Source organism: Neolamprologus multifasciatus, chromosome 3 (genome assembly GCF_963576455.1).
Source record: "Neolamprologus multifasciatus chromosome 3, fNeoMul1.2, whole genome shotgun sequence".
NCBI lineage: Eukaryota > Metazoa > Chordata > Actinopteri > Cichliformes > Cichlidae > Neolamprologus > Neolamprologus multifasciatus.
Genome location: NC_140441.1, coordinates 20,559,537 through 20,584,697, shown reverse-complemented (window position 1 = coordinate 20,584,697; position 25,161 = coordinate 20,559,537). Strand labels below are relative to the sequence as shown.

Sequence of the window (25,161 nt, the reverse complement as noted above, 5' to 3'; positions counted from 1 at the left end):
CTCTGGGCCAAACTGTACAATACACAGAGCACACGCTGTTCACCTATAAGCCTTAAAGTATATTTTGTTAGGAGGGCTGCAAAAGACACAGAACTTCTGACATGCTGGAGCAGTGAGCGAATCTGCTGGGGGTAAAAACAGATGATCGCATGAACGCGGTTTACTGCGCCAAGCTGCGGTATTAGCTAAAAGGAACGACCCTCTTCCCACACGCCACCATTTCCATGCACTCAAAAGCCTATCGATACACGGATACTTGTGCGCTTTGGTGTAAATTAACCTACGCGGGGGTAACATAAGGTGAAAAGACCACCTTCCTAGAGAATGCGCTTTCCTCAAAAACCTTTGCAGCAGCAGCTGAAAAGAAGCAGAAAAGTAGGGAGAAGAACAAAGCGAAAAGAGAGGGGGGTTGGAGAGAGCCAGCAGCCTGGAGCACCACTCCTGTGAGTGAGGGCAGCAGATCCAGCCCAGCAGTAGGCCGCTCACAAATAGACCTCAACCTAATGAGGTACTGGAGCGCTGCCTCTTCCTAACCCTCTCACTACGACTCTCTCCATTCTCCTCAGCACTCTGTCTTTATTTCTTTATTCGCTGTATGACTTCTCCCACAGCCCACTCAACAGTATATGATACCAGCCTGCATCTTTCTGCATCTGTCCCTCTTTTCCCTCATCTCTCCGTCTCCCACTCCTGCTCTCTTATCCGGTTTTCCTCGCCCTGAAGGACTTCGTAATGCAGACAATCGTTGTCTGGGCTCATTTCTCACTTTTTTTTTTTTTGTTCGACTCGACAGTCCGACACGGGGAAAATTATGAGGAATTATAATCGCGCGATGTGAAATATAGAATAAATGTCCTCTTTGTTTGACCAACAAGAAATGCTGCGGCGCTGGCATGTGTCATCAATTCCAATAACAGAGGATCATTAAAATAAAACAGTGGCGGCAATGTTTTTCTACTTGCGGGAACATAGTTTAATAATTTGTATTTGTTAAAACGCAATTACATTTAATCAATTTCATTACAGTGAAAAATAAGACGGGGTCAGGAGGGTCTTGGGCATGGATGTCAAACATAAGGGCTGAGGGCCAGAAATGGCCTGGGAACGACTCTAATCTGGCCCCACTGGATGCATTTGGAAAATGTAAAGGTAGGCATCAATTTTTTACTTTTAGTTAGAAGTGTTGCAGCTTTTCATACTAACAAAGACCTCTCGTATGGCTCTTTATGCTACACCAAAGTAATAGATAAACAATTAAATAACAGAAACATTCCCGTCTTTTCACTATTGACTATAAAAATGTCTTTGTCAGATTACAGCAGCATTTCTTTATCACGTGGAAAAACTGTGAAGTACTGCTGAAACTGTCCTTCTTGTTCACATATTCAAATATCTCAGGGACTAATGTGTAGTTAAACTTCTTTACACTGACAGAAAGGAGAGTTTCACTGGTCACACTTAAGATTAAAGTGAGGTGTATGTGACCCACGATGTAAAATCAGTTTGACATCCCTGGTTTTAGGGGAGGGGTGGGTGGAAGAACTTTGAGGGTCGAGGAAGGGAAAGAGGAAATACAGCGTCACTTCCAGGAGGACTGATTTGGTAAGAATGTACGCATGTGTGGAGGGAGGAAGAGGACTCAAATGCAGACACTTGGAATTAAACTATAATTTAAAAAAACGTGAGACGTTTATTTGTGGCTTGGAAATACTACAAAATGGCACAAAAACGCAGATGCACACTGACGGGAAACTAACTAGAACTGGGAAAAACTAAATGCTAAACACAATAGACAAAGAACAAAACCTTGAACATGATTAAAAATCTGAACATGGAAAAACCTGCAAACATAGAGGCATGGAAAAATGACGAGAACTCAATAAATGACTTGACAAGGACTAAATGAAAACGCACAGACTAAATATGCATAGGAGGTGATCAGGGGAAGTGGAAACACATGGGGAAACAGCTGATTAGAGTGAACATAATGATGCCACAGGGGAAGTAAAACAAAACCCAATGAACATGTGACACCAGACCTCTTCAAAATAAAACAGGAAACATAATGAGATGCAGAAACACATGAAGGGCGAGGGAGACTTAAACACAGGGGTGAAGACACAAGGGATTCGAATAAACAAACTTTAACAGGACAACATAGGCAAAATAGAAATGAACTTAGAGAAGCTAATGAACTTTAACATAAACCATAAACTAATATAAAAATATATTAAAACTCAAAACGCTGGATCGAATGATCGTGATTGTGACGATGCAGCATCCATTTTTGGTAAAGATGACTTACCCACATGCAAATATGCCAGAAAAATGGCCACGGGGGGTTTGGAAAAATCACAAAATCTGCTTTGTATTTGTTGCCTGACCCCGGTGACACAGGCAGTTGTGTCTGCGATTCAGCAGAGAATTTGTGCCACTGTTATTTTACCAGTGGAAGAGAGAAAGCGACTTGTGTTTTTTCGGTAAAATCTCTGAGGCAATGAAGGCCCTTCGGTGGCGGAACAATTACACAATGGTGCAAATTAATAAATGCACATTAGCGGCACAACACAGGACTTCATCACAGGCTGGAAGGCAGAACATCCATTTTCCTGGAATTATACAGGCTGCAGAAGATGCTTTACTCTATGTTATGACTAAAACCTATTCCGCTATTCCAAATGAGTTTTGTCCATTTGCAGCTGTAATTTTATCAGCAGAGATGCGGCTGCATTTCACTTAAACAGTCAAAGAACCAAAACATAAAAAAATAAAATCTCCCTCACGAAACCAATGAATTAAATAACACGGTGTACCATTTACATTTTTGCTTCTAGGCATTTTGTCCTGTGGATTTGTGTTTTCTCCCCAGTTTATTGCTCACTTTAAACAACCTAGCATCAGGTATTAAAAGCAGTGCTTTCACATTAATTCCACTGCAGCTGTACTCGCTAATCAACAGTGAAGATGAAAACTAACAGCATGCACCAAATCAAGACGTGTATACAAGACTGCGAATTGGGATGTTTACATTATTCCAGTACAGGAGAAAAGAAAAAGGATAAATCCTTCTCTCAATCGTATAATTTTAAGGAGGATGTTTTATTATACAGGATGTGTGAGTGCTGCTTACTTGGTTGGAGATTTGAGCCTCTTCTTCAGGCCCAGGTAACACTTCACATCCTTCAGTGGGATTGTTTTCTCGGCTTTAGCGCTCTGCAAAACCAAACCAAACACACTTTGAGCAGGTAAGGTGGCACAGCAAAGACTGCATTCAGCAACAAACACAGAGGCACTCGTGGCCATTTCTATAGGTACACCTGTTCAGCTACTTGTTAATGCAAATATCTAATGAGCCAATCATGTGGCAGCCACTCAATTTATTTAAGCATGTAGTTGAAACTGAGCAACAGAATGAAGAATAAAGGTAGTTTAAGTGATTTTGAATGGTACCACACATGCTGGTCAGAGTATTTCAGACACTGCTGATCTGCTGGGGATTTTCCCACACAACCATCTCTAGGGTTTACAGAGAATGGTCTGGAAATGAGAAAATACCAATATAACACGAGCGGCAGTTCTCGGGAAAAAAAACGCCGTCTTGATGTCAGAGGTCAGAGGAGAATGACCAGACAGCTTTGAACTGATAGGAAGGAAACAGTAACTCAAATAGCCTCTCTTTATGGACATGAGCATCTCTGAATAGACAACACATTGAACCTTGAGGCACATGAAGACCCAACCAGTAACAGTAAACATTGAACAATAAAATGTGGAAAATGTTGCCTGGTCTCATAAGTCTCGATGTTACAGTCACATGGTGGGGTCAAACATCCTCCACAGTCACCAGATCTTAATCCAACAGAGCAGCTTTGGGATGTGGTGGAACAGGACATTCACATCATGAATGTTAAATCTGCACCAAATGTGCGATGATGCCATGTCAACATGGGGCAAAATCTCTGACTTAAGGCAGTCCAGGTCGGTACCAGCGAGACATGCCTAATAAAGTGGCCAATGGGTGAACACTGTTCCTCATGGTGTTGAATAATGGTCAGGAAAGTGTTACTGCAGAACATAGACAATGGCACAGCAGAGCTCACCTTTGACATTTTGGATATAAAACCTCCTTATTTTCTAATATTAGCAGGAACCTTTGTCATAATTCGTGTATAAATATTTGAGTTCTGGGCCAAATCGTGTTTTGTGAGGTCACGGTGACCTCGAACTATCAAATCAGTTCGCTTGAGTCTAAGAGAAAGCTTGCACCATACATGATTAAATTCCCTCCAGGTCCTCCCAGGATGAAGCGCTCAAAAGGATGAGACGGACGTGAGGCCAGAATGTGAGGTCGCATGTACCTTGACCTTTGACAACTGTAATCTAATCAGTTTTTCCTCAAGCCAAAGTGAATGCTTATGTCATATTTTAAGAATCCCCTCTAGGCATTCGACATATGCCGGATTCAAGACGATGAGCGGATGGTCAGATGGACTGACGGATGGACCAAAACATGATGCCCCCGACTGCCAGCTGTCACCAGAATGGAGGCGTACAAAGGAAAAACTGCATATTGTTTGGAATAATTATCTAAATTCAAGGGGGGGAAATAATTAAATTTACTGAAATAATTAGAACTACAATAAAATGCCATTCCACAGAATCACAACACAAATCATTACTGGCAAAAACCTCTTCTTCCAACTGACAAAGAACAAAGTGAAAGAGAACAAAGCGAGCGAAATCAAAGTTGTAGCTTTGCCTCTGACACCTACACATCACAACCCACCACACATTCAGTGTTTCATCCAGCATAATCTGCACTAAGTACAGACCTGGCAGTAATTGCAGAGGCCAAGGAATATCAATTAAGTTCCAGTAACACTTCTAATTTCCCCTGCATTTATGCAGGAATTAGCTACTCTGGTGCGACCTTAAAATAAATAATAAATAAATAAATGAAGCTTTCAGTGAAGGTACACCTCCCCGTACACACAACACCAACCTTATCCATGTCCCCCTCCCACCTACCCCTCACCACACAAGCCTACTGCCAGAACTACTGCACCCCCATCAATTATTAACACTTCTTCACACTCCTTTACGAATCCTATGTTTCTGCAGAAATGTGCTGAGAGGAAAAGCCCTTTAGGGAGCTCGGTCCTGCTGGTCGTCTCTGAAGCACACGTCGCATTCTTTCCCTTTTTAAAAAAAATTTTCCTTCTTAATTTGAAAATTTGGAACCTTGAGACAAACACGTTGCCGGGGAGACGAAGCGCAGACCGGCTGGATTTTTGGTCTGTTTCGGTCGTAGTTGTATCGGCTCCATTCAAACACATTTTGGCTTTCTTGAGCAGCTCCATAACCTTTTAAATTACCCTGGATTAATGGTGCACTCTGTTCGCCGGAGACACTGTGTTTCCATGGCGGCGAGTGTTTGCTGTAAATGTGACAGCAGATTAAGGCGAAAGTGTACTTACTTTGATATCCCTGTAGAGCAGCAGCTTCTCTGAATGAAGCACAACATACTTGTCCTGAAATTTGTGCCCTGACAGCAGTTTGGAGCATCCGTCACTGAACTTCAGATAGTCGCCTTTCAGAAAATGCTTCTGATCTGTTGTGAAACAGTGAAACGCTGTATTGGAAAACAGAAAATTCAAGGGGCTCTGGGTTCGCTCACAAATCTGTTGACCTGTATTTATTTTTAATGAATGCTTTTAATTCAGTAGAATATATGTTTTTCACATATAATAAACAGGTTTGGTTGGATACTACCACCACACAAGCTGCACATTTTGTCCAAACTAAACTAAAACTGTACTCACTGAAGGGCATCTACCTGTTACTGTGTCTGCCTGCTCCAACTACATATCCATTCACTTTAGCTAACAAACTGTAACATGTTTGCATCTATAACCACGTACAAGTTTGAATTTCAGGGGATACAGTCAAATATATACATGACTTTTATCAATCACTATTTAATTACTTAGCTAACCACCTGTAGTTACTGTCCACTGTAATTTCATATACCTATATCCTTTTATGTAATACTTACAGCTCTAACACCGTCAACTGTAAATTTCAATTCAATTCAATTCAATTCAATTCAATTTTATTTATATAGCGCCAAATCACAACAAATGTCGCCTCAAGGCGCTTCATAGATACAGAGAAAAGCCCAACAATCATATGACCCCCTATGAGCAAGCACTTTGGCGACAGTGGAAAGGAAAAACTCCCTTTTAACAGGAAGAAACCTCCGGCAGAACCAGGCTCAGGGAGGGGCGGCCATCTGCTGCGACCGGTTGGGGTGAGAGAAGGAAGACAGGATAAAGACATGCTGTGGAAGAGAGACAGAGATTAATAACAGATACGATTCAATACAGAGAGGTCTGTTAATACATAGTGAGTGAGAAAGGTGACTGGAAAGGAAAAACTCAATGCATCATGGGAATCCCCCGGCAGCCTACATCTATTGCAGCATAACTAAGGGAGGATTCAGGGTCACCTGGTCCAGCCCTAACTATATGCTTTAGCAAAAAGGAAGGTTTTAAGCCTAATCTTAAAAGTAGAGATAGTGTCTGTCTCCTGAATCCAAACTGGAAGGTGGTTCCACAGAAGAGGGGCCTGAAAACTGAAGGCTCTCCCTCCCATTCTACTTTTAAATACTCTAGGAACAACAAGTAGGCCTGCAGAGCGAGAGCGAAGTGCTCTAATAGGGTGATATGGTACTACAAGGTCATTAAGATAAGATGGGGCCTGATTATTTAAGACCTTGTATGTGAGGAGCATAAATACATTGTACTTATTTTTAAATGTTAACTCATTTATTTAGTGCAATGGTTTATTTATTTTATTGCTTTATTTTTAGCTGCCATTTTTACTCTGTTTAATTTTCATCAAACTATTTCCTAGCACTGAAAGTAGCTGGCCTATCAACTGCTTTAGCTTGATGTTTAGACCACTCATTAATTGTGGCTAATAGCAACAACAGGGTTAGCATTAACTTTAAGCTATACTTACAGTCTGAATTGATTTAAATACAGCTTTAAATAATTTCCTTACATCACACCTCTACCACGGTGCTTCACAGCTGGTATGAGGTGTTTGTGCTGATATGCAGTGTTTGGTTTCCTTCAAATGTTGTGCTGTGCATTATGGTCAAACATCTCCACTTTGTCCAAAGGACAGAAGTTTTGTGGTTTGTTTCGATGCAACTTTATAAACCTAAACTATGCTGCCATGTTCTTTTAAGAGAAAAGGTGCATCCTCTACCAAACCTGAAAACAAGCTATGCTCGTTGAGACTTTTTCTAAATGTTCTTTCATGAACTTTAACATTTAACATGCTAATTGACTCCTGTAGAGTCTGATATTTAGCCTTTGAATGTTTCCACTTGTAAATAATCTAATAATCTCTCACTCTAGAATGATGGACTTCAAATTGGTTGGAAATGTCTTTATAACCCTTCCCAGAATGATGGGCAGCAACAATTGCTTCATTAAGATCGTTTCTGCTTAGCATTCTGTTAACACACATCTGTTTTACCTTTTAATGCTCACACTTGCCGATGATGAAATGGTCAAGTGCATTTGATTAGCAGCACATGGCTGATACTTAACTATAACTAAAATACTTTCTATGAAAGCAGTAAGACTTAGTTTTCTGGCTTTTTAAATAAATAAAGACACTTTTTGAGTTGTTCTTGATCAAAGAGTGTATGCACCCAATCTTAAAGCCTTCATTCATGTCCTGATATGCTAATCCAGGGGTAGGTAACTCCAGTGCCGGTGTCCTGCAAGTTTTAGATGCGTCCTTGATCCAACACAGTGATTCAAATTGCTAAATTACCAAAGGACACCTGTCTGACCGCTGAAGTTCTCCAGAGGCCTGGAAGTTGCCTACCCCTGTGTTAATCATACAATTTCATTACTTTTATGAACAAATACTATGAACAAAAGTGTTGTACTTGTACCACCCTGGAGTAAAAGCACAAAAAAGCACAACATGGCTGGGTATTATGAGTTTAAACTAAACTATTATAATATAAAAAACAGTCATCAATAAATGAACAAATGAGCTGTTGAGGAATAATGATGATCTGAGAAATAGTAATGCTGGATAACAAGATATGGAACAGCTGCTTCTTCTTTTGTAACATCTACAGCATACTCTACCTTCCCCAAGAAGTTTGAAACCTACAAACTTCTTTATAACAAGACAAGCCGAGCTGGGGTAGTCCAAGGAGCTCCACTCCAACACCTGCTCAAGAATCTTCTCGCTGTGGTGCAACGGTCGCTCTGTTAAAAAAAAAATACATGAATTAATTGATAATAATTTAGCTCAGAAACAGAGAAATGATTAAAGCTAAAGTATGGCAAAGATGGCAGGGATGTGAAGACAAAGCGGTCATAACAGTCACCTGACAACAACCTGGTCTTTTGTGTTCTCTCATCTCACACGAATTATAAACACACAAAACAAAACCACATCATAAAATCCATGACAAACTCCAGTTAGCCAAATAACAAAATTATGTTGTCCCCCCCCCCAGTTTCATCACAGAACAGATTAAATTATCTACAGCATATCAGGGCCTGATTATAAAAACACACTCATGTGCAAAATAGACCTATTATCTCTTCTTAATTGGCGAACAGGGTACATGCTATCAGCCAAAAAAAGGAAGATAATTTGTGTACCACCACCCCTGCTCCGATGCTTCCATCTCTACACTCCCCTGTTTTTCATAACCAAAGGAGGTTTTAAAAAAATACAAAAAAATAAAAAAAGGAAGGGGAAAAAAAAGAGCCACAATGGCATAACCTATTCATAACAGTGGGCTTATCTTCTCCCTGGAATCTCTGCAGGCCCAGGCCATGGAATTAGTTCCTCATTTCCCCACAAATATTAGCTCCCCTTTTCTGCTTATTGTCCTCGATAACAGTGTTTATCGGTAGCTATATTCCAAAATGGCTAATTAACGCACTTCCCCTCCCTCCTTTATGCTTTTACGAGCAAAACCTGTCACGCTACCGCCTTCGAAATCGCTTAACTATTTACTGTTCCACAGACATATTGTTTTGGCATAGAAAATATGCTGAACCTTCAGCAAATATATTCAGTATTCAACACACCTTCATTTTTAGAAGAGGACGGCTTGTCCTCTGTAACTTCATGAGGAAGAAAACAAACACAAGAGTGAGGTGTAAACTTTCAGTGAACTGCTCCGTGACGTGCACGGGGGAGCGCAAGCTAAGCAACTTCGCGACAAAGCTCAACTTCGTCTGTAGGCCCCCGCCCCGTTCTTGACGTATACCGCGTTATGATCAAATGCAGCACGTGTAGTGCGTGAGGCGGCCTCAGTGCATATTAATGCAGGATGAGGTGGGTCATCTTTCTAGGTTGATCATGCAGGAAAGATGAAGGCAATTTATGACACATGACGGTAAGGATGATTCATTTATGTGCATATCAAACTGACGATGCTTGGCTAATTTCCCTGCGTGCTGCCGCGTTCACAGGCACTGGTTCATTAGAGATAGCATAATCTCTCACGAGGTCCTTGGATAAGAGGAAGTGTGATCTTTGTATGTGCCCCTAAATGGAAATGGCCACTTGAAAGGTGATGCAATGTTAATTGGACCGACGGAGAACGTGACGGCAGAAAAGTTTAGAGGGAAACTTTCGTTTAATTTATAACGTAAGTTCACATTTTACTCAAAAAATTTGGAGGTCACAGAGAAAAAGTGTCCTTTAGTTGTAATGCAGCAGGTGTATAAAAGTTTTAGCAGTCTGGAGTCAAAGCCAAATGATAGCACTGAGGAATGAAAGCAGAAGCTGGGTTAAAAGAAAAAGATGGGAAATTGCATATGATAATAACATCCATAGCATGTGTAAATTACCTCGTGACATTAACCGACGTTAATGTCAAAGGCAAAAGTCTTCACAAAGATCAGTGCGCATAAAAACTTCTGTCTTTGTGAATGTACCACTTCAGTTAAAGAATAAATGACCTTTTCATCCCAACAAAAAGTACTTATTACTAAAGAGGTGCTTCTTCAGTATTAGGTTATTTCCTTCAGATGGATTCTAAGAAGTCGCAATTAGTGAAGTGTTGTTGCACAATCTTGGGTAATCTGAGGGAAAGAGCTATATGTTATATTTAAAAGCTGATTAAAGTAACAGACAAGTTACAGTGGAGTGAGGTTCAATAGTTAGAGACATATTATACTCATTTCCAGCTGAATGATTTTATTCTTGGGCTCCGCACATAGTGACAAACTATGTGACTGCACCATTTACAAATCATAGCAAACCTCAGTATATATGCTGATGGCAAATATATACTGGCAAACCAATCAAAACTAAAAAATAAAATAAAAACTAAAAGTGACTTGTAAATAAGGCAGCAAATAAAAATACCTTCAAGTAAGTCGAGGACAAAAAAGCTTGCTTTCTATGGTTACTTCACAGGAAAAAGAAACGTATGTCTTCGACACATTAAAGTGAAGAATAACAAAAAATCTCCTTCTCACTAGGAAAGGCTGTTGGTTTGAAATGTTTCATTCGCATTTCACATACATTACAAGTAGCTGCTACTATCAATCACAACGACATTGTGCAGGTAGGAGGCAACCAGTCTCAAAACAGTCTCCAAATAAGAGCAACTTGTCTGGGATGTGTCTCTCTACAACAGGGAAACAGCAAATTGCCAACTTGACCCCCTTCAGTCCCAAACTAACAGACTTATTCTGTCTTATATGGAGTTTTTCCTTCCTACTGTCGCCAAGTGCTTGCTCATAGGGGGTCGTGTGACTGTTGAGGTTTTTTCTGTATTATTTTAGGGTCTCTAACTTACAATATAAAGCACCTTGAGGCGTCCTATAAATACAACTGAAATAAAATGAAATTTTTAACCAGACTTTCCTATCATATTATCACATTGCAATGCCTAAGATAAAGTCCATTGGTATATTCAATTGTGAAAATACTCAAACATTTCTAAGAAGGAAGTTTAGTGGTTAGTAACCTGACATACCTAGCTCTCCATTTTCAATGACTTCAAAGGTGGTCCAAAAGTCGTCGGCGTTAACGGCGACGTTCCTCATATTCAGCGCCGTTTCTGCAAGCTCAGTGGGCCGCATGCTGGGGGAGACCTACCATAAATGCATAAAGGGAAACAATCACACAAAGTAAGCAAACTGTGCATATAAAAGGTTAGATCAGGGGTGGGCAATTCCAGGCCTCGAGGGCCGGTGTCCTGCAGGTTTTAGATCTCACCTTGGGTCAAAACACCTGAATCACATGATTAGTTCGTTACCAGGCCTCTGGAGAACTGCAGGACATGTTGAGGAGCTAATTTAGCCATTTAAATCAGCTGTGTTAGGTTCAAAAAACCTAAAACCTGCAGGGACACCGGCCCTCGAGGCCTAGAGTTGCCCACCACTGGGTTAGATCATAAGCTCTGTGGATCAGTCTCGATGCCTTCAACCATCTTTGTCTTGAAAGAGTCTTTCATTCCTAACGTGCACCATTTATTACACAAATATCCGACTCAGTTATGTACACAGCGCACAGTTTGCATAGTTGACTCTTTATGAACGGCACTGAACTAAGGAAACGCGCCACTTTCCTCCACAGAGACAAATGAAGAATTAATGTTAAACTGCGCTGCTTAGTGCTGCTCTGTAACCCTGTGCGCCCTTGGAGCTCTGCTGTCACCCTGTTAACAAACACAAAAACAATTAAAAAAAATCCTCCCTAACTTGCACAGACCTATATGCCTCATAAAATGCAATTACTCAGACAATTAAGTCAAATGTCTCTTGATTAGTTCGTATGTGCGGTACTCCCATCAGGTTAAACCACGGACGTCTCGGCCCAATTCCATCATCCACCCTCGCCTCTCAGTCTTTCCACCCTCATCCTTTCTCCAGCTTCACCCGCCTCCATCCCCTTCCCCATTTTTTCACCTCACTACCAGGACCTTTGGGAAAGCAGGTGCACATACACACACAAATACACACCAGGAGCAGTACAGATATACACACTCTCACCTTGATTAAGCAGCATTTCTCTGGCTCTCTCTTCTCCAGGTAGACCTCAAAGATCAAGTCCCCAGCCGGAGCAAACTGAGGAGGGAAAAACAGAGGCAAGAAGAGTCACATCAGCTGAATCCCAACATCGATGAAGCACGATTAATTGGAATCATTTTCTTCTAAATTTCTGCTCCTGTGTGGCATGAATGTAAATGGAGAGAAAGGCGAGAAATGGTTGGAGGATTTTTGAAAAAGCAAAGGTCGTTTTCAGAGCCGGAGGCAAACAGAATCCTGGTAGCGCTAATGGAATGCAAAACCCGGCTAAATAAAGAGAACATGTGTGAGACAGGCGCGCTCGGAAAGGTGGGAGAGAAAGACGAATGTTACACCTACACCGCAACCGAAATGCTTTCCTCGGGTGTTAACTTTAAGTGCACTGTCAGTTTAAAAATATTTTGAAGAAGCACCTAAAGATATTTTCATGTGTTATTATGACAATGGAGAAAAAACCCCCCACAAGTGTGAGAATGAACCCAGCAGAGAGAGAGATGGGTTTTCAGCCACTGACTTTTTTTGTATCCTTTGAGTCTTGTGCGAGCGAAATACCACCACACAAAAGAAAAGGAAATATGTTTATTCAGGGTAAAAGCCTTTACAAAATGCTGCTGTTTGGGAAGTGAAACCTGACATTTTTAAATCATAATGCTATGTGTTTATTCACCTTTTTTGTATACATTTATTAGAAAATGTAGGTGGTTTTAAAGGCAGATATTTACTCTGCTGGTATTCATATACAGTATATACAGTGATATCTATTCCCATGGCATACATCTGAACGCTGAACAAAACAGCTCTCGGTTGTCGTCATCGTTTCCAATCTCGACACAGCTCAGATTACACTAATCTCCAGCTATTCTGTTCTTGGGTCCTACTTGATTGGTTTGATTCACAGTTCAAAAATATTTATCTTATACTGGGCCTCAGTGCAACCCCTCAGTTCATAAACAGCATTTACCCTTTAAGGCTACCCTCCATTTATACCAAGCGTCTTGTGATTGTCTGTGCCTTACAAACAAAGTTTTAAAAAGCAGGTTTGTCGGGCTTTAGTCAGTTAAGAACAAGAAAATGAGGATATAATTAACACAAGCTCATCATGATGAGCAGTGTTGGTCAAGTTACTTGAAAAAAGTAATCAGTAACTAATTACTGATTACTTCCCCCCCCAAAAGTAATCCCATTACTTTACTGATTACTTATTTTCAAAAGTAATTAATTACTTAGTTACTTTTTAAAAACACGATTTACAACCTGAATAGGTGATAAAGCGATAGATCTTTCAGCCCAATTCTACTTTTTCTACATAATCCATCATACAAAATGTAATCAAATGGAAAAGTCTCTTTTTAAAACTTGTTTTATTAGTTTTAATCTTTTAACTTTATGCATCAAGCAAAAATTTAATTATATGCAACATTCTCTGACTGGAAGAAATTTGTTTAACATTTAAACCTATTTTCTGCACATTCCAACACATAAAATAAAATATTTTTTGTGTTTACACTCAGTCTTTCAAATAGATGCAAGTAAAACACAGCAGAAAATAAATAAAATCAAAGACTAGCGGTCCTGTTGCTCTATTTTCACCTGTAAAGCAGGAGTAGGGTAGGCGGAGGTTTACCCTGGTGCAGGTGTGCCGCAGCGGTCAGTGGAAGAATCCGTGAGTTTCTCTGTGAATTTCCCATTACATTGTTGCACACTCGGAGCTTGTTTAGGTGTTTTTTCGGTGTAAAAAGTAGTTTTCTTCCCACGCACAACGGACGCTAATGTTTTTGTCACTTTTTATGGAATCAAACGCTGCACGCTCATACTCTCTCCTGCACTCGATATATTATCCATTGTTGATCTGCACACAGCTGTTGTCACGAACATCGCACTCGCTTACGTCATTGTCATGAGACATTCTCGCAAAAAATATCACGGTTTTAGTAACGCAGCGTTCCTACAGGAAAGTAACGGTAATCTAATTACCGTTTTTGCAATAGTAATCCCTTACTTTACTCGTTACTTTTAAAAAGTAATCAGATTACAGTAATGCGTTACTTGTAACGCGTTACTGCCCATATCTGCTGATGAGTATTGATTTCTGCTGCAAATTTCAGATAGTAGAGTCAAAATTTGTCATAAACAAAACAACTTATACCTGCCTTATACCAATGGTTCAGGCTACTGTTGGCATAATGTTGTGGGGCTGTTTTCTTTGGGTCCCTTAATACTAGCTCCACAAATTGAGAAAACTTGGAACAGTGGTGAACAGTGTTGGTAAAAGTGCTTGAAAAAAGTAATTAGTTACTAAGTTAGATTTTCAAAACAAGATACACAACTTAAATATATAAACAAAGCAATAGACATTTCAGCCCAATTCTATTTTTATACATAATCATCATATAAAATTGAATCAAATGGAAAGCCTCTTTTTAAAATTGTTTGAGTTTTAATCTTTTAATTTTATGCACATTGCATCAAGCAAAAATTAAATTATATGCCTTGAAGAAATTTGTTTAGCATTTAAACCTATTTTCTGCATATTCCAGCATATAAAATAAAATTATTTTTTGTGGAGTCCGCTAGGGGGCGTGTTATGGAGTAGACGCGCAAACCACGAGGTCCCATTTTTCTGTTAAATTACTTTATGGTTCACCTATTGTGGCCCAATTCAGAGATTTCTTAAGCTCTATTAAGAAAGTCAGCATTGTTTTAGCTGTTTTTCTTTCCATCTTTTTGGCTTATTTCAAAGTGAAATGCCTCCTAAGCAGTCTGCTAAAGGAGCGCAGGCTAGCTGCTCAGAGACCGCTAACAAAACTACCGTTGATCCAGCGACACTGCTAGCTTTCCGCGATATTGTCAAAGAAGTGATTCAAGAGGAAAATGACAACCTACGGGACGAAATTAAACGAGCCATTTTGCCCATCCAAACCACTCTTGATGAATGTACTGAGAAATTGGGCGAACACGAAGAAGGCTTGAATAATCTGGACAAGCGGCTAGAAGTTGTGGAGACACGTTTCGCAGATCTGAGTAACCAATACAAGAAGTTGCTGTTGAAAACGGACGACTTGGAGAATCGGGGAAGACGATGCAACTTGCGTATATTAGGAGTGCCGGAGGGAGCCGAACAAGGGAATCCCACTAAATTTGTTGCTGATCTGTTGCACGTTGTACTGGGTGGTCCCGGCGGTTTGGAGCAGGCTCCGATCCTGGACAGAGCTCACCGGGCGGCGGTTGCGCTGCCCACGGAAGGAGGGCGACCGCGGCCGTTCAATGTTCGCATTCATTACTACCAGGAGAAGGAGCGGATATAGCGCTTAGCCAGACAGAAAGGCCGGCTGGAGCTTCAAGGGAAGCAGATCTTCATCTTTCCTGACTACAGCGCCGACCTGGCCAGACGCCGGGCTGCTTTCAGCGAGGTAAAGGGACTACTATGGAAAAACAACGGAGTTCGCTACGGTCTTCTTTATCCTGCCCGGCTTCGGATCTCGTTTAATGGAGAAACACAGGTATTCGACTCTCCTAAAGCAGTGAAAGATTTCATTGACTCGAAGTTTGAGTAATCTCCGGAATGACATTTCATAAGAACCACCGGGACTTTCATACCATCGTGACTATATTTTTGTCAATCCATAAACGGACGATCTCTGGTTTAGCTTAGTTTCATGATCAGTGTTCATTTAGAAATCTCAGATGTTGGTGAGCTTGCCCTTGTTTCCTGGGAGGTTAACTATATTCCAGTACTTGTCACTTAAAAGGACTCCGGGGTCAGCTTTGATGAGAAGTAAAACAGGTCCGTTTTTTGGTTACAGGTAAATTTGACGTGGGAGTTTTTCTCTTTCCTTCTCTTAATTATTTTACTCTATTATGTTGGACTTTGTGACTTTCTAATTTGAATATATTTTGGACTACATGTGTGATTCATAGTTCAGATGCTTCTGCTTATGTGAGGCTGTGGTTATGAATAAGGTGAATAGGACTCTTAATAGAAGCAGGGGAGCTTTGGGAAATTGGTGTGTGTCGTTTGGGGACAACACTGAACACGGGGAGATGGGTGGGAGGGACTTATCTATTCTTTTTTTCTATTGTTGTTTTTTTTCTTTTTTGTTGTATATTATTTGCTCAGATTATTGTTAACGACAACATTTCAGAGTACACCCACGATAGAATTGGTATTTGCATTTGGAACCGCCTTTTTCATCATGTACTTATATGGTGATGACTTCTGTTGATGACACTTCAACTGCTGTGAGTAATGGCTGCCATGTTAACTTTATTAGTTGGAATGTGAAGGGATTGAACCACCCAGTGAAACGAAATAAGGTACTCTCTCATCTTCTTTATCTTAAAGTACATGTGGCGTTTCTTCAAGAAACACACCTTAAGAATACAGATCATACCAGATTAAGACGAAATTGGGTTGGACAAATTTTTCATTCCAAATTCAATGGTAAAGCCAGAGGTGCAGCAATTTTGATTAATAAGAATACTCCATTTATAGTCTCTCACACAATAGCTGACCCAAATGGTCGCTATGTAGTTGTGACAGGGTCCCTGTTTAATACTTCACTTATTTTAGCAAACGTATATGCTCCGAATTGGAATGACTCAACTTTTTTCAATGACTTTCTTAATTCCCTTCCACAGATCAATACACACCAATTGATCCTTGGAGGGGACATGAATACTGTTATGGATCCAGTACTAGATCGCTCCTCAGATAAAAGACTTCCACTCCCTAAATCCTCATTAGTGTTACAGTCATATTTACAAACCTATGGGGCTGTTGATGCGTGGCGATTTCTCTACCCCTCCACTAAACAATATTCTTTTTTTTCTGCAGTGCATCAAACGTATTCTCGTATAGACTACTTTTTTGTTGACAAAAAATTGCTTCCCAATATCAAGACTTGTAAATACAATAGCATAGTAATATCTGATCACAGTCCACTTGTTTTGGAACTCAGCTTCCTGGATGAACCCTTTGTGTACTCCTGGAGACTCAATCCTCTTTCTTTGTCAGATAAGGAGTTTGTGGAATATCTTTCCAAACAAATTGATATCTTTCTAAGGACAAACATTACGCCTGGCATGGCCTATAGTACGATTTGGGAAAGCTTAAAAGCATTCTTACGGGGCCATATTATATCATACTGTTCATATACTAGAAAACAGAAACAGAAACGTCTTTCTGAATTGATACACCTTATTTCGCAATTGGATGAGCAACACTCTACAACCCCCTCTCCAGAACTGTATAAACAAAGACTAACGTTACAAACTGAATTTAATTTAATCTCAACCCGGCAGTCAGAGTCTATGATTCTTAAATCTAGAGGAAGATGGTATGAACATGGAGAAAAAGTATCTAAAATTTTAGCACATCAGCTTCGTAAATCAGAAGCAACTCGTATAACCCCTGAAATTAGGACTAAATCTGGACATGTCACCACTACACCACAAAAAATAAATGAGAGTTTCAGAAAATTCTATTCCAGTCTCTATGATTCTGAATCTTTAAACGCGCCTGAACTGTTTGAGGCTTTTTTTGATGGAATGACAGTTCCGACTTTAACCTCGGCATTCAGAGACCAATTGGAAGAGCAAATTACAGTGGAAGAAATTAAATTGGCGATTAGCTCAATGCAGAATGGCAAATCCCCGGGTCCGGATGGGTATCCGGTTGAATTTTTCAAGACCTTTAAAGACAGTTTATCACCTTTATTACAAGACATGTTCATTGAGTCATTGGTTTCAAAATGTCTTCCCCTAACGCTTCGACAAGCAACCATCTCACTCCTATTGAAGCAAAATAAGGATCCATTAGAGCACAGGTGTCGAACTCCAGGCCTCGAGGGCCGGTGTCCTGCAGGTTTTAGATGTGTCCTTGATCCAACACAGCTGATTTAATGGCTAAATGACCTCCTCAACATGTCTTGAAGTTCTCCAGAGGCCTGGTAATGAACTAATTATTTGATTCAGGTGTGTTGACCCAGGGTGAGATCTAAAACAATTCACGGTCCTACACCGATTACATATCTCCAAGGAAAAGTTAGCCAAGTTCTATCCAGGAGCTGACCCTCTGTGTAACAGATGTAAAGCAGAAACAGGTTCACTCTTTCATACCTTTTGGACATGCCCTAATCTTCATAACTATTGGGTGTCTATATTTAACACTCTGTCAGAGATGTATAACGTTAATTATGATCCTTCTGCTCTAACGGCTATCTTTGGGGTGATACCTCAAGACATCACTTTGCCAAAATACTATTCGAATTCTATTGCCTTTGCTTCACTTATCGCAAGGCGCCTTATACTTTTAAGATGGAAGCAGGAAGCTCCTCCCACACATGAACAGTGGCTTGCAGAGCTCATGAGGTTTTTACATTTAGAAAAGATGAGATATACACTGGCAGGTTCAACCACCAAATTTCTTAAGGCATGGCAGCCATTCCTGATGTACATGGAAACATTTAAAATGACCACCTTATCATGACCGCATGCCATATCTCTATATCACTATCATGGTTAACTGTACACTGAATGTCCCTTATACATTTTATTTTTATATTTGTTTGTTGTTTGTTTGTTTGTTGTTGTTTTGTAGGGGTTTCTTTGGTTTGTTTGTTTGTTGTCCTTCTCTATTTCTGTTATCTTTTGGGGTATTGTAAATACTGAACAGCAAACTACTGTATGTTCAATGTTTTGTTATTAACATGCTGCTGTGACTGAAAATAAAATTTATAAAATATATATATATATATATATTTTGTGTTTACACTCACATAGAGGCAAGTAAAACACAGCAAAAAATCTTCTTGATGCATTCTCAATCATCCAGGAAAGTAAATCTCCAAAAGTTGATTCTGTTTATCTGGACGTAGCGTTTTGTGGGAGAAACGTTTCATGAGAATTTGGATAATTATGATTAAGGAACTGACCTCCCAGCCCAGTGTTCCTTCAGTGGGCTGGTTTTAGTCATTATGCAAATGTACTGTTTATAAGATTTGGGAAAACCTGCAGTCTGCTGAGACTGAAGAAGTCACTTGGATGAGTGACGAAACGTTTCTCCCACAAAACGCTACGTCAAGATGAACAGAATCAACTTTTGGAGAAAGCAAACAATAAGTAAAATCAAAGATTCAATGGCACTAAGTTCAGTCACTCTTAAATCTATTTTCCCGTTTGGCAGGAGTAGAGCAGGCAGAGATTTGCCCGGTGCCATAGCGGTCATGTCACTGGGAGGATCCGGGGGTTTGTCTGTGAATTTCACATTCCTGTCGTGGCTTGCTAGGTGCTTGCTCAGATTTGAAGGTAAATTTTTCTCTGTAGAAAGAAGTTTTCTTCCCACGCAGACTGTACAGCGGACACTATAACGTTTTTGTCAACGAAAACTTAAAGAAATGTCAGTACGTCCACGCTTTAAACGCTGCATGGCCGTACTTTCTCCAACACTCCATATTATCCATTTTCGATCTACTCACATCTGTTGTTACCACGGACGTCGCACGGACGTCGCACGTGCGGCACTCTCACAAACAAAATCATGACGGTTTAGTAACGCAGTAACGCAGCGTGCTTACGGGAAAGTAACAGAAATCTAATTACAATAGTAATCCCTTACATCAGCGGTCCCCAACCTTTTTTGTGCCACGGACCGGTTTATGCCCGACAATATTTTCATGGACCGGCCTTTAAGGTGTCGCGGATAAATACAACAGAATAAAACTAGTACCGGTACCGAAAAAAAGAAAATTTATTCATAACACACATGAAAAGACCCAGGAAAACCGAGTAAACGATAAAAACGATAACAAAATAACGCTGAAAACCGATAAAAGTCTTGAAAACCATACATTTCACACCTGAGCCTCAACTCTCGCGGCCCAGCACCAAACGACTCACGGACCGGTACCGGTCCGAGGCCCGGGGGTTGGGGACCGCTGCCTTACATTACTTGTTACTTGAAAAAAGTAATCAGCTTACAGTAACATGTGACTAATGCGTTACTGGTCCATCTCTGGTGGTGAACCTTCCCAGGAGTGACCAACCTACCAAAAATACTCCAAGAGCATCAATGGCTCATCCAGGAGGTCACAAAAAAACGCAGAACATCTAAAGAACTGCCTCACTTGTCACAGTTAAAGTCTGACTTCATGATTAAACCATAACAAAGAGACTGGGCAAAAATGGCATCCACTGGAAAGTTCCAAGAAGAAAACCACTGCTGACCAAAAAGAACACAAAGGCGCAACCCTCAAAAAACATCTTCATGATTCCCAAGACTTCTGGGAAATATTCGGTGCACTGACGAGACAAAAGCTGAACTTGTTGGAAGGCTTGATTCCTGTTACATCTGGAGTAAAACGAACTAACTAAACTAACTAACGTACATTCCATAATTTATGGAAACATGAATTCTGTTCTCTACCAGGAAAATCCATGTCTAATTCATGCCTTGAAGCTCAAGAGCAGTTGGGTTATTGCAGCAGGGCAATAATTCAAACACACCATCAGTCGACCTCTGAATGGCCTAAAAAAGAAACCCCAAAAAACAAAAACGAAGGTTCAGGAGTGGCCTAGTCAAAGTGTGGACTTAAATCTGTTTGAGATGCTTTGGTATGACCTTAAACAGCCTGAATTAAAGTAATTCTGCAGAATAGAGTGGGCCAAAATTCCTCCACAGTGATGTGAAAGATTCACTGCCAGTTATCACAAACGCTTGATTACAGTTCTTGCTGCCAAGGGTGGCACAACCAGTTATTAGGTTTAGGGGGCAATTATTTTTTCCACACAAGGCCAGGTAGGTTTGGATAGTTTTTCTCCCTTAATAAACAAAATCATCATTTAAAAACTGAATTTTGTGTTTATTCAGGTTGTTTTTGTGTAATATTAAAATTTGATTGATGATGTGAAACATGCACGTTTCAGAAATAATCCCCGTAACTCTGACTTTCATTTTTCACTTGCAGAAACACAAAGAGAAGAAGAGAGGTTTCTAATTCAATGTAAGCTATGCAAAATTTTAAAAAAGAGTTTTTAAATCTGCCCGACATCAAAGAGGTCAAATTCCAAGTAATGTCTCGCTTGTCGGTACAAATCGCAGCACCTTTCTCCAAGTGCTGGAGCTTTAATCCTCTGCTCATCAAATTAAAAAGTGGCGGTGTGAAAAACTAAAAAAGTTAAGTGAAAACGTGAAAATGAATTTATATTTTTGAGATACAGGGTCATAGCTATAGCACCTAATCTGGATTTCTGGCAATGCAGCGGGAGCAGTAATCTGTCTCAAGAGAATTAACAACTAAGTGGGCACGACAAGGATTCTTTTTTCTTAGATATCTTGAAATTACAGTTACTTTTCTTTTGTCATTTTAATGTGCAGGTGAACTGAGGTCCATTATTGGCTTTGTGCTGGGAGAACTATCGCATGATAAGAGGGAGGAAGCCACTTCTGACTCCTGTGGCCCTCAAATGACACAAAAATTACAGTCATTCAAACCAATGAAGCTAATGCTGTAATTGTGAAAATGTCACACACAGATATGGGGACATCTTGCTTTCCTCTTTCCCCTTCATTGTTGTGTATTGGGAGGAATACCGGGACCACTTTACAAACATTACAGCTGTGGGCTGCAAGATAATTAAAGGGGAAAAAACATGCTGATTACTGTAGAGAAAAGAAAAGGGAAGTTTTAAATGTTTTAAAGGGTTTTAAGGAGATTATGGAGTAAAGAATGAAGCCATTTGTAATCTCTCTAACCAAAGCCATCCTCGGCCTGGCTGTAAATGCAAGCATCGATTTTTCAAGTGGCACTCCGAATTTAAAAGGCATGACAATGTCTCGCACCTCATTATATCACTGATTTACTCACTGCCTAAGTCGAACTATACTATCCACTTGCTGGGTGTCTTCTTGCCTTGAAGACAAAACAGATGAGGTCAGAACCTTCACCTGGAGGGCCCCGAGTCCTCTGAGACAATCGTCTATGGTTTTCGAGTGAAAACCCAAGAGCCATTTGTCCTGCAAAGCTTCTTATTCATACCTCAGCTTCTGCCTAGGCTACACACACAGTCGCTCAGTTTGTTCTTTAGACTACAGCCATGCTGGCTGACACTGTTTAAAGCTCTTTATGATGAACTGACATGAAAACTGGCATCAACACCCCAGTCAGTTTGGTGATTTCTCTTTCCCCCAATATTTTAGCAGCTATATTCCATTAGATTCAGTTGTACGTTATACTTTAGTGCTAATTAACAAAGGTCAGCATGCTCTTATAAAAGGTTTTTGTGAAATCTACTCCTGTGTCTCAGGAGCTTTATTTAGCTGCTTCTCTTTTTAAAGGTTTGCTCGACTTTGCAGAGATGGAAGCAGCACCCACCCGTGCAGGATAAAAATTAATTCTCACATTCTTAATTCCACTCCAGAGGAATCTATAGACTGAATGTTGATGGTTTTTATAATAATACAACATTATCCCTGAAACAGTTGCTGTTTAGAAAAAACACAGGATGAATGATGACCGGTGTAGAGTTCTGCCCCTTTTGTAACAACCCAGAGCTGAAAAGCAGTTTTTACCATTTTCAGATAGCCTGTTGAAAAAAAAATGCAACTGAAGTGCTGTTTTTTTACATGATGGCTTATGTAAAGCTGAGCTACATCACTATAAATACACCCCATGCATACATAAGCACAAGGGTGGCATTTATCTGTGGGTGGGAAATCTCATCTTTACCAACTTTTTCCATATTTCTAGAAGTGGAGTGCAAGTGGAAGGCGATTCTGCATAACAAAGATCAATATTATGGACATTTCAGTTTACTGCTTTAAACTTTTCACCTTCGTATCAGGCACAGACCGACTTCAATTGCTCTTTAGCTTTTGCTCCACGGTCTGGCAGTGGCCTTTACAGCAAAGCCAGCGAGTGATCATAAACGATCAAACCGAGTCAGTAAAACGAGATGGTTAATGTAACATTAAATGACTTTAAGCAAAGTTTAACTTTGCTAAAATTTCAAATCATCCCTAAAATAAACATACCTATTATCTCCACAGAGAAATGTTCTCCACGCTGACTTGTAATTACACTAAATAATTGCTCTTAATGAAAAAACTAATAACTTTCCTATTTTAAGACCTCCGAATTCACATCCAAGATCAAAACGTCATCCCAATTTTCACCTCCGACGGCTTTCTAACAGCACTTGCTTTCCACTGAGTAACTCTTTTGGCCCCGAGCAGCTGACGTTGTTGTGAAACCCTACGGACAAGGCTGAGGGAGGAAGGCAGGGGCAGAAAGGAGCACTCATAAACAACTTATTTCAGATTTCAACAACAGCAGCGGCATGTGATTTCATCTTTTTTTTTTCCTGAGCAGTTATCTGAACCAAATGTTTTTCTCGGCTGAGGCATCCAGGCATAAAGTACCTGCTGTAAAGGTTAACAGGAACAAAGCCCTTTTTCCTCACCCGCCTGCTCCTGCCTCTCCCTTCATTTCTGCCAGAAAAACAGGAAAACTGTTCAAACGAATCCCACATTTTAGAGTCCCTGACGCACACAGGCAAATCAATGCACACACACACACACACACACTGAACACCCATTTGTGATTTCCATTCGGGTTCTGCAGGTCGACCTACTGTCGTGTCCTTCTTGTCGTTCCAGCGTGTGATGAAGCTATTCTCTCTCTCCATCTGTTGCACCTGGTCTTCACTGACCTGTTGAAAAAACATCACAAAACACACACACATGCACACAAACACACGTCAATTCAGACTGAGCCAGAGAAAAGTTTCTAATCAGGTAAACCGCACTTGAGAAACATCATCTTGCTTGATAGAATCCCGCAGCCGTTTTTGATGGTCATATTAATTTCAGCGCTTAAATGCGATACGTAGAGGAGCAGATTAAACCTGGGAAAGAGTGAGCTCCTCAGCTAACACTTCTAAAACCTCATTTTGAAAGAGAAAGTTGGCTGCGATGAGTGCTCGACACGGAATACTCTCTTCTTTCATAAAGCTGTGTGGGAAATGACTTTTTTTTCTCCAATCCAACTTTTTTTTTTAAACATCATTATCAATTTCAGAGAACAATTTCCTTTGTTGGAGTTATACGAGTGGCAGCAAAGATTGGGGTTGAAAATAAAATCCAAACAAACTGGGAAACTCATCGCGTGTATGTGTGTGTGTTTAGGCCTGATAATGGGCCCCGTCGACAGAACCCACCACAGAACTGGTGCTTTAATTGGCGAAGCGTCTCGCTCGTTTTATGGTCACACTGAGCGTATTCGATGCTATTGGGCTCATGATTGGTTGGGCTTAATGGCTATTTGTCATGCGAATGATGGCGTCGCCAACCGATTTGGAGTGAATGAACCTCCTTTTACGTTAGAAAAAGAGGGATCCGGGCGTTCCGAAGGGAATTAACAGTCAGTCGGTGCTGCGTATCCCATAAGCCAGGCAGCTCTCCAAGGGTAGCATTGATCCTGAGCTCCCCCCCCCCCTCTTTCCCATCCACACATCAGCAAAGTCAAGCCTGTTGTGGAGATTTGGCAACAACACTTCAGCTCCCCAGATGGTTGTAAGTAAGAGAGTGTAAATAAAGTCATGCCTGCAGCTTGGTTTAGATATGCAATATGGTAATATCTGGATACTTTGTTTTGGTTTTTTTACTCAGCCATTGATTGTCTACACATTCATTACAGCTTCTATCCTGTGTTACAGGATGAATGATAAACACGTCTGACACTGCCTGTGCGAAACATGACAGCGTTCGCAGGATAAGATCTATATTTTTTCGACTCTTCACCCAGTTTTCAAATGAAGGCCAGATTTTTATCCTTTAAAAAAAAAACAGAAAACACCACGCTGCCTTCACGGTGTGGAGAATTCCCAAAATATAGGAATATCATGGGAATACACCCAGTTGGCAACCAGTTAATTGAAGTGCCTTACTGCAAAGAGAGGCGCCACACATGAGTTACACTCAAGTGTGACTCTAATTAATTGCATTATGTTGTCAATCTGTCTGTATTTATAAATTAGATGATAATTACTTGCAAACCTTGGCCAATCTGTC

At 40.4% G+C, this 25,161-nt stretch overlaps 1 protein-coding gene across 5 annotated transcripts in view; it reads right to left on the bottom strand.

The window, feature by feature from the left end:
- Positions 1-25,161, bottom strand: part of arap2 (ArfGAP with RhoGAP domain, ankyrin repeat and PH domain 2) — a 171,489-nt gene that overhangs the window by 9,605 nt on the left and 136,723 nt on the right. For 4 of the 5 annotated variants that reach the window (XM_085136842.1, XM_085136832.1, XM_085136817.1 and 1 more), the window contains 6 exons: positions 23,724-23,801; positions 12,060-12,134; positions 11,042-11,159; positions 8,178-8,300; positions 5,478-5,611; positions 3,131-3,213 (listed from right to left, as the gene is read on the bottom strand). In XM_085136842.1, the coding sequence (XP_084992968.1) occupies positions 3,131-3,213; positions 5,478-5,611; positions 8,178-8,300; positions 11,042-11,159; positions 12,060-12,134; positions 23,724-23,801 (611 nt within the window). Of the gene's footprint in view, positions 1-3,130; positions 3,214-3,304; positions 5,612-8,177; positions 8,301-11,041; positions 11,160-12,059; positions 12,135-23,723; positions 23,802-25,161 lie in introns of those variants that run through there. The other variant, XM_085136849.1, reaches the window with a different exon arrangement.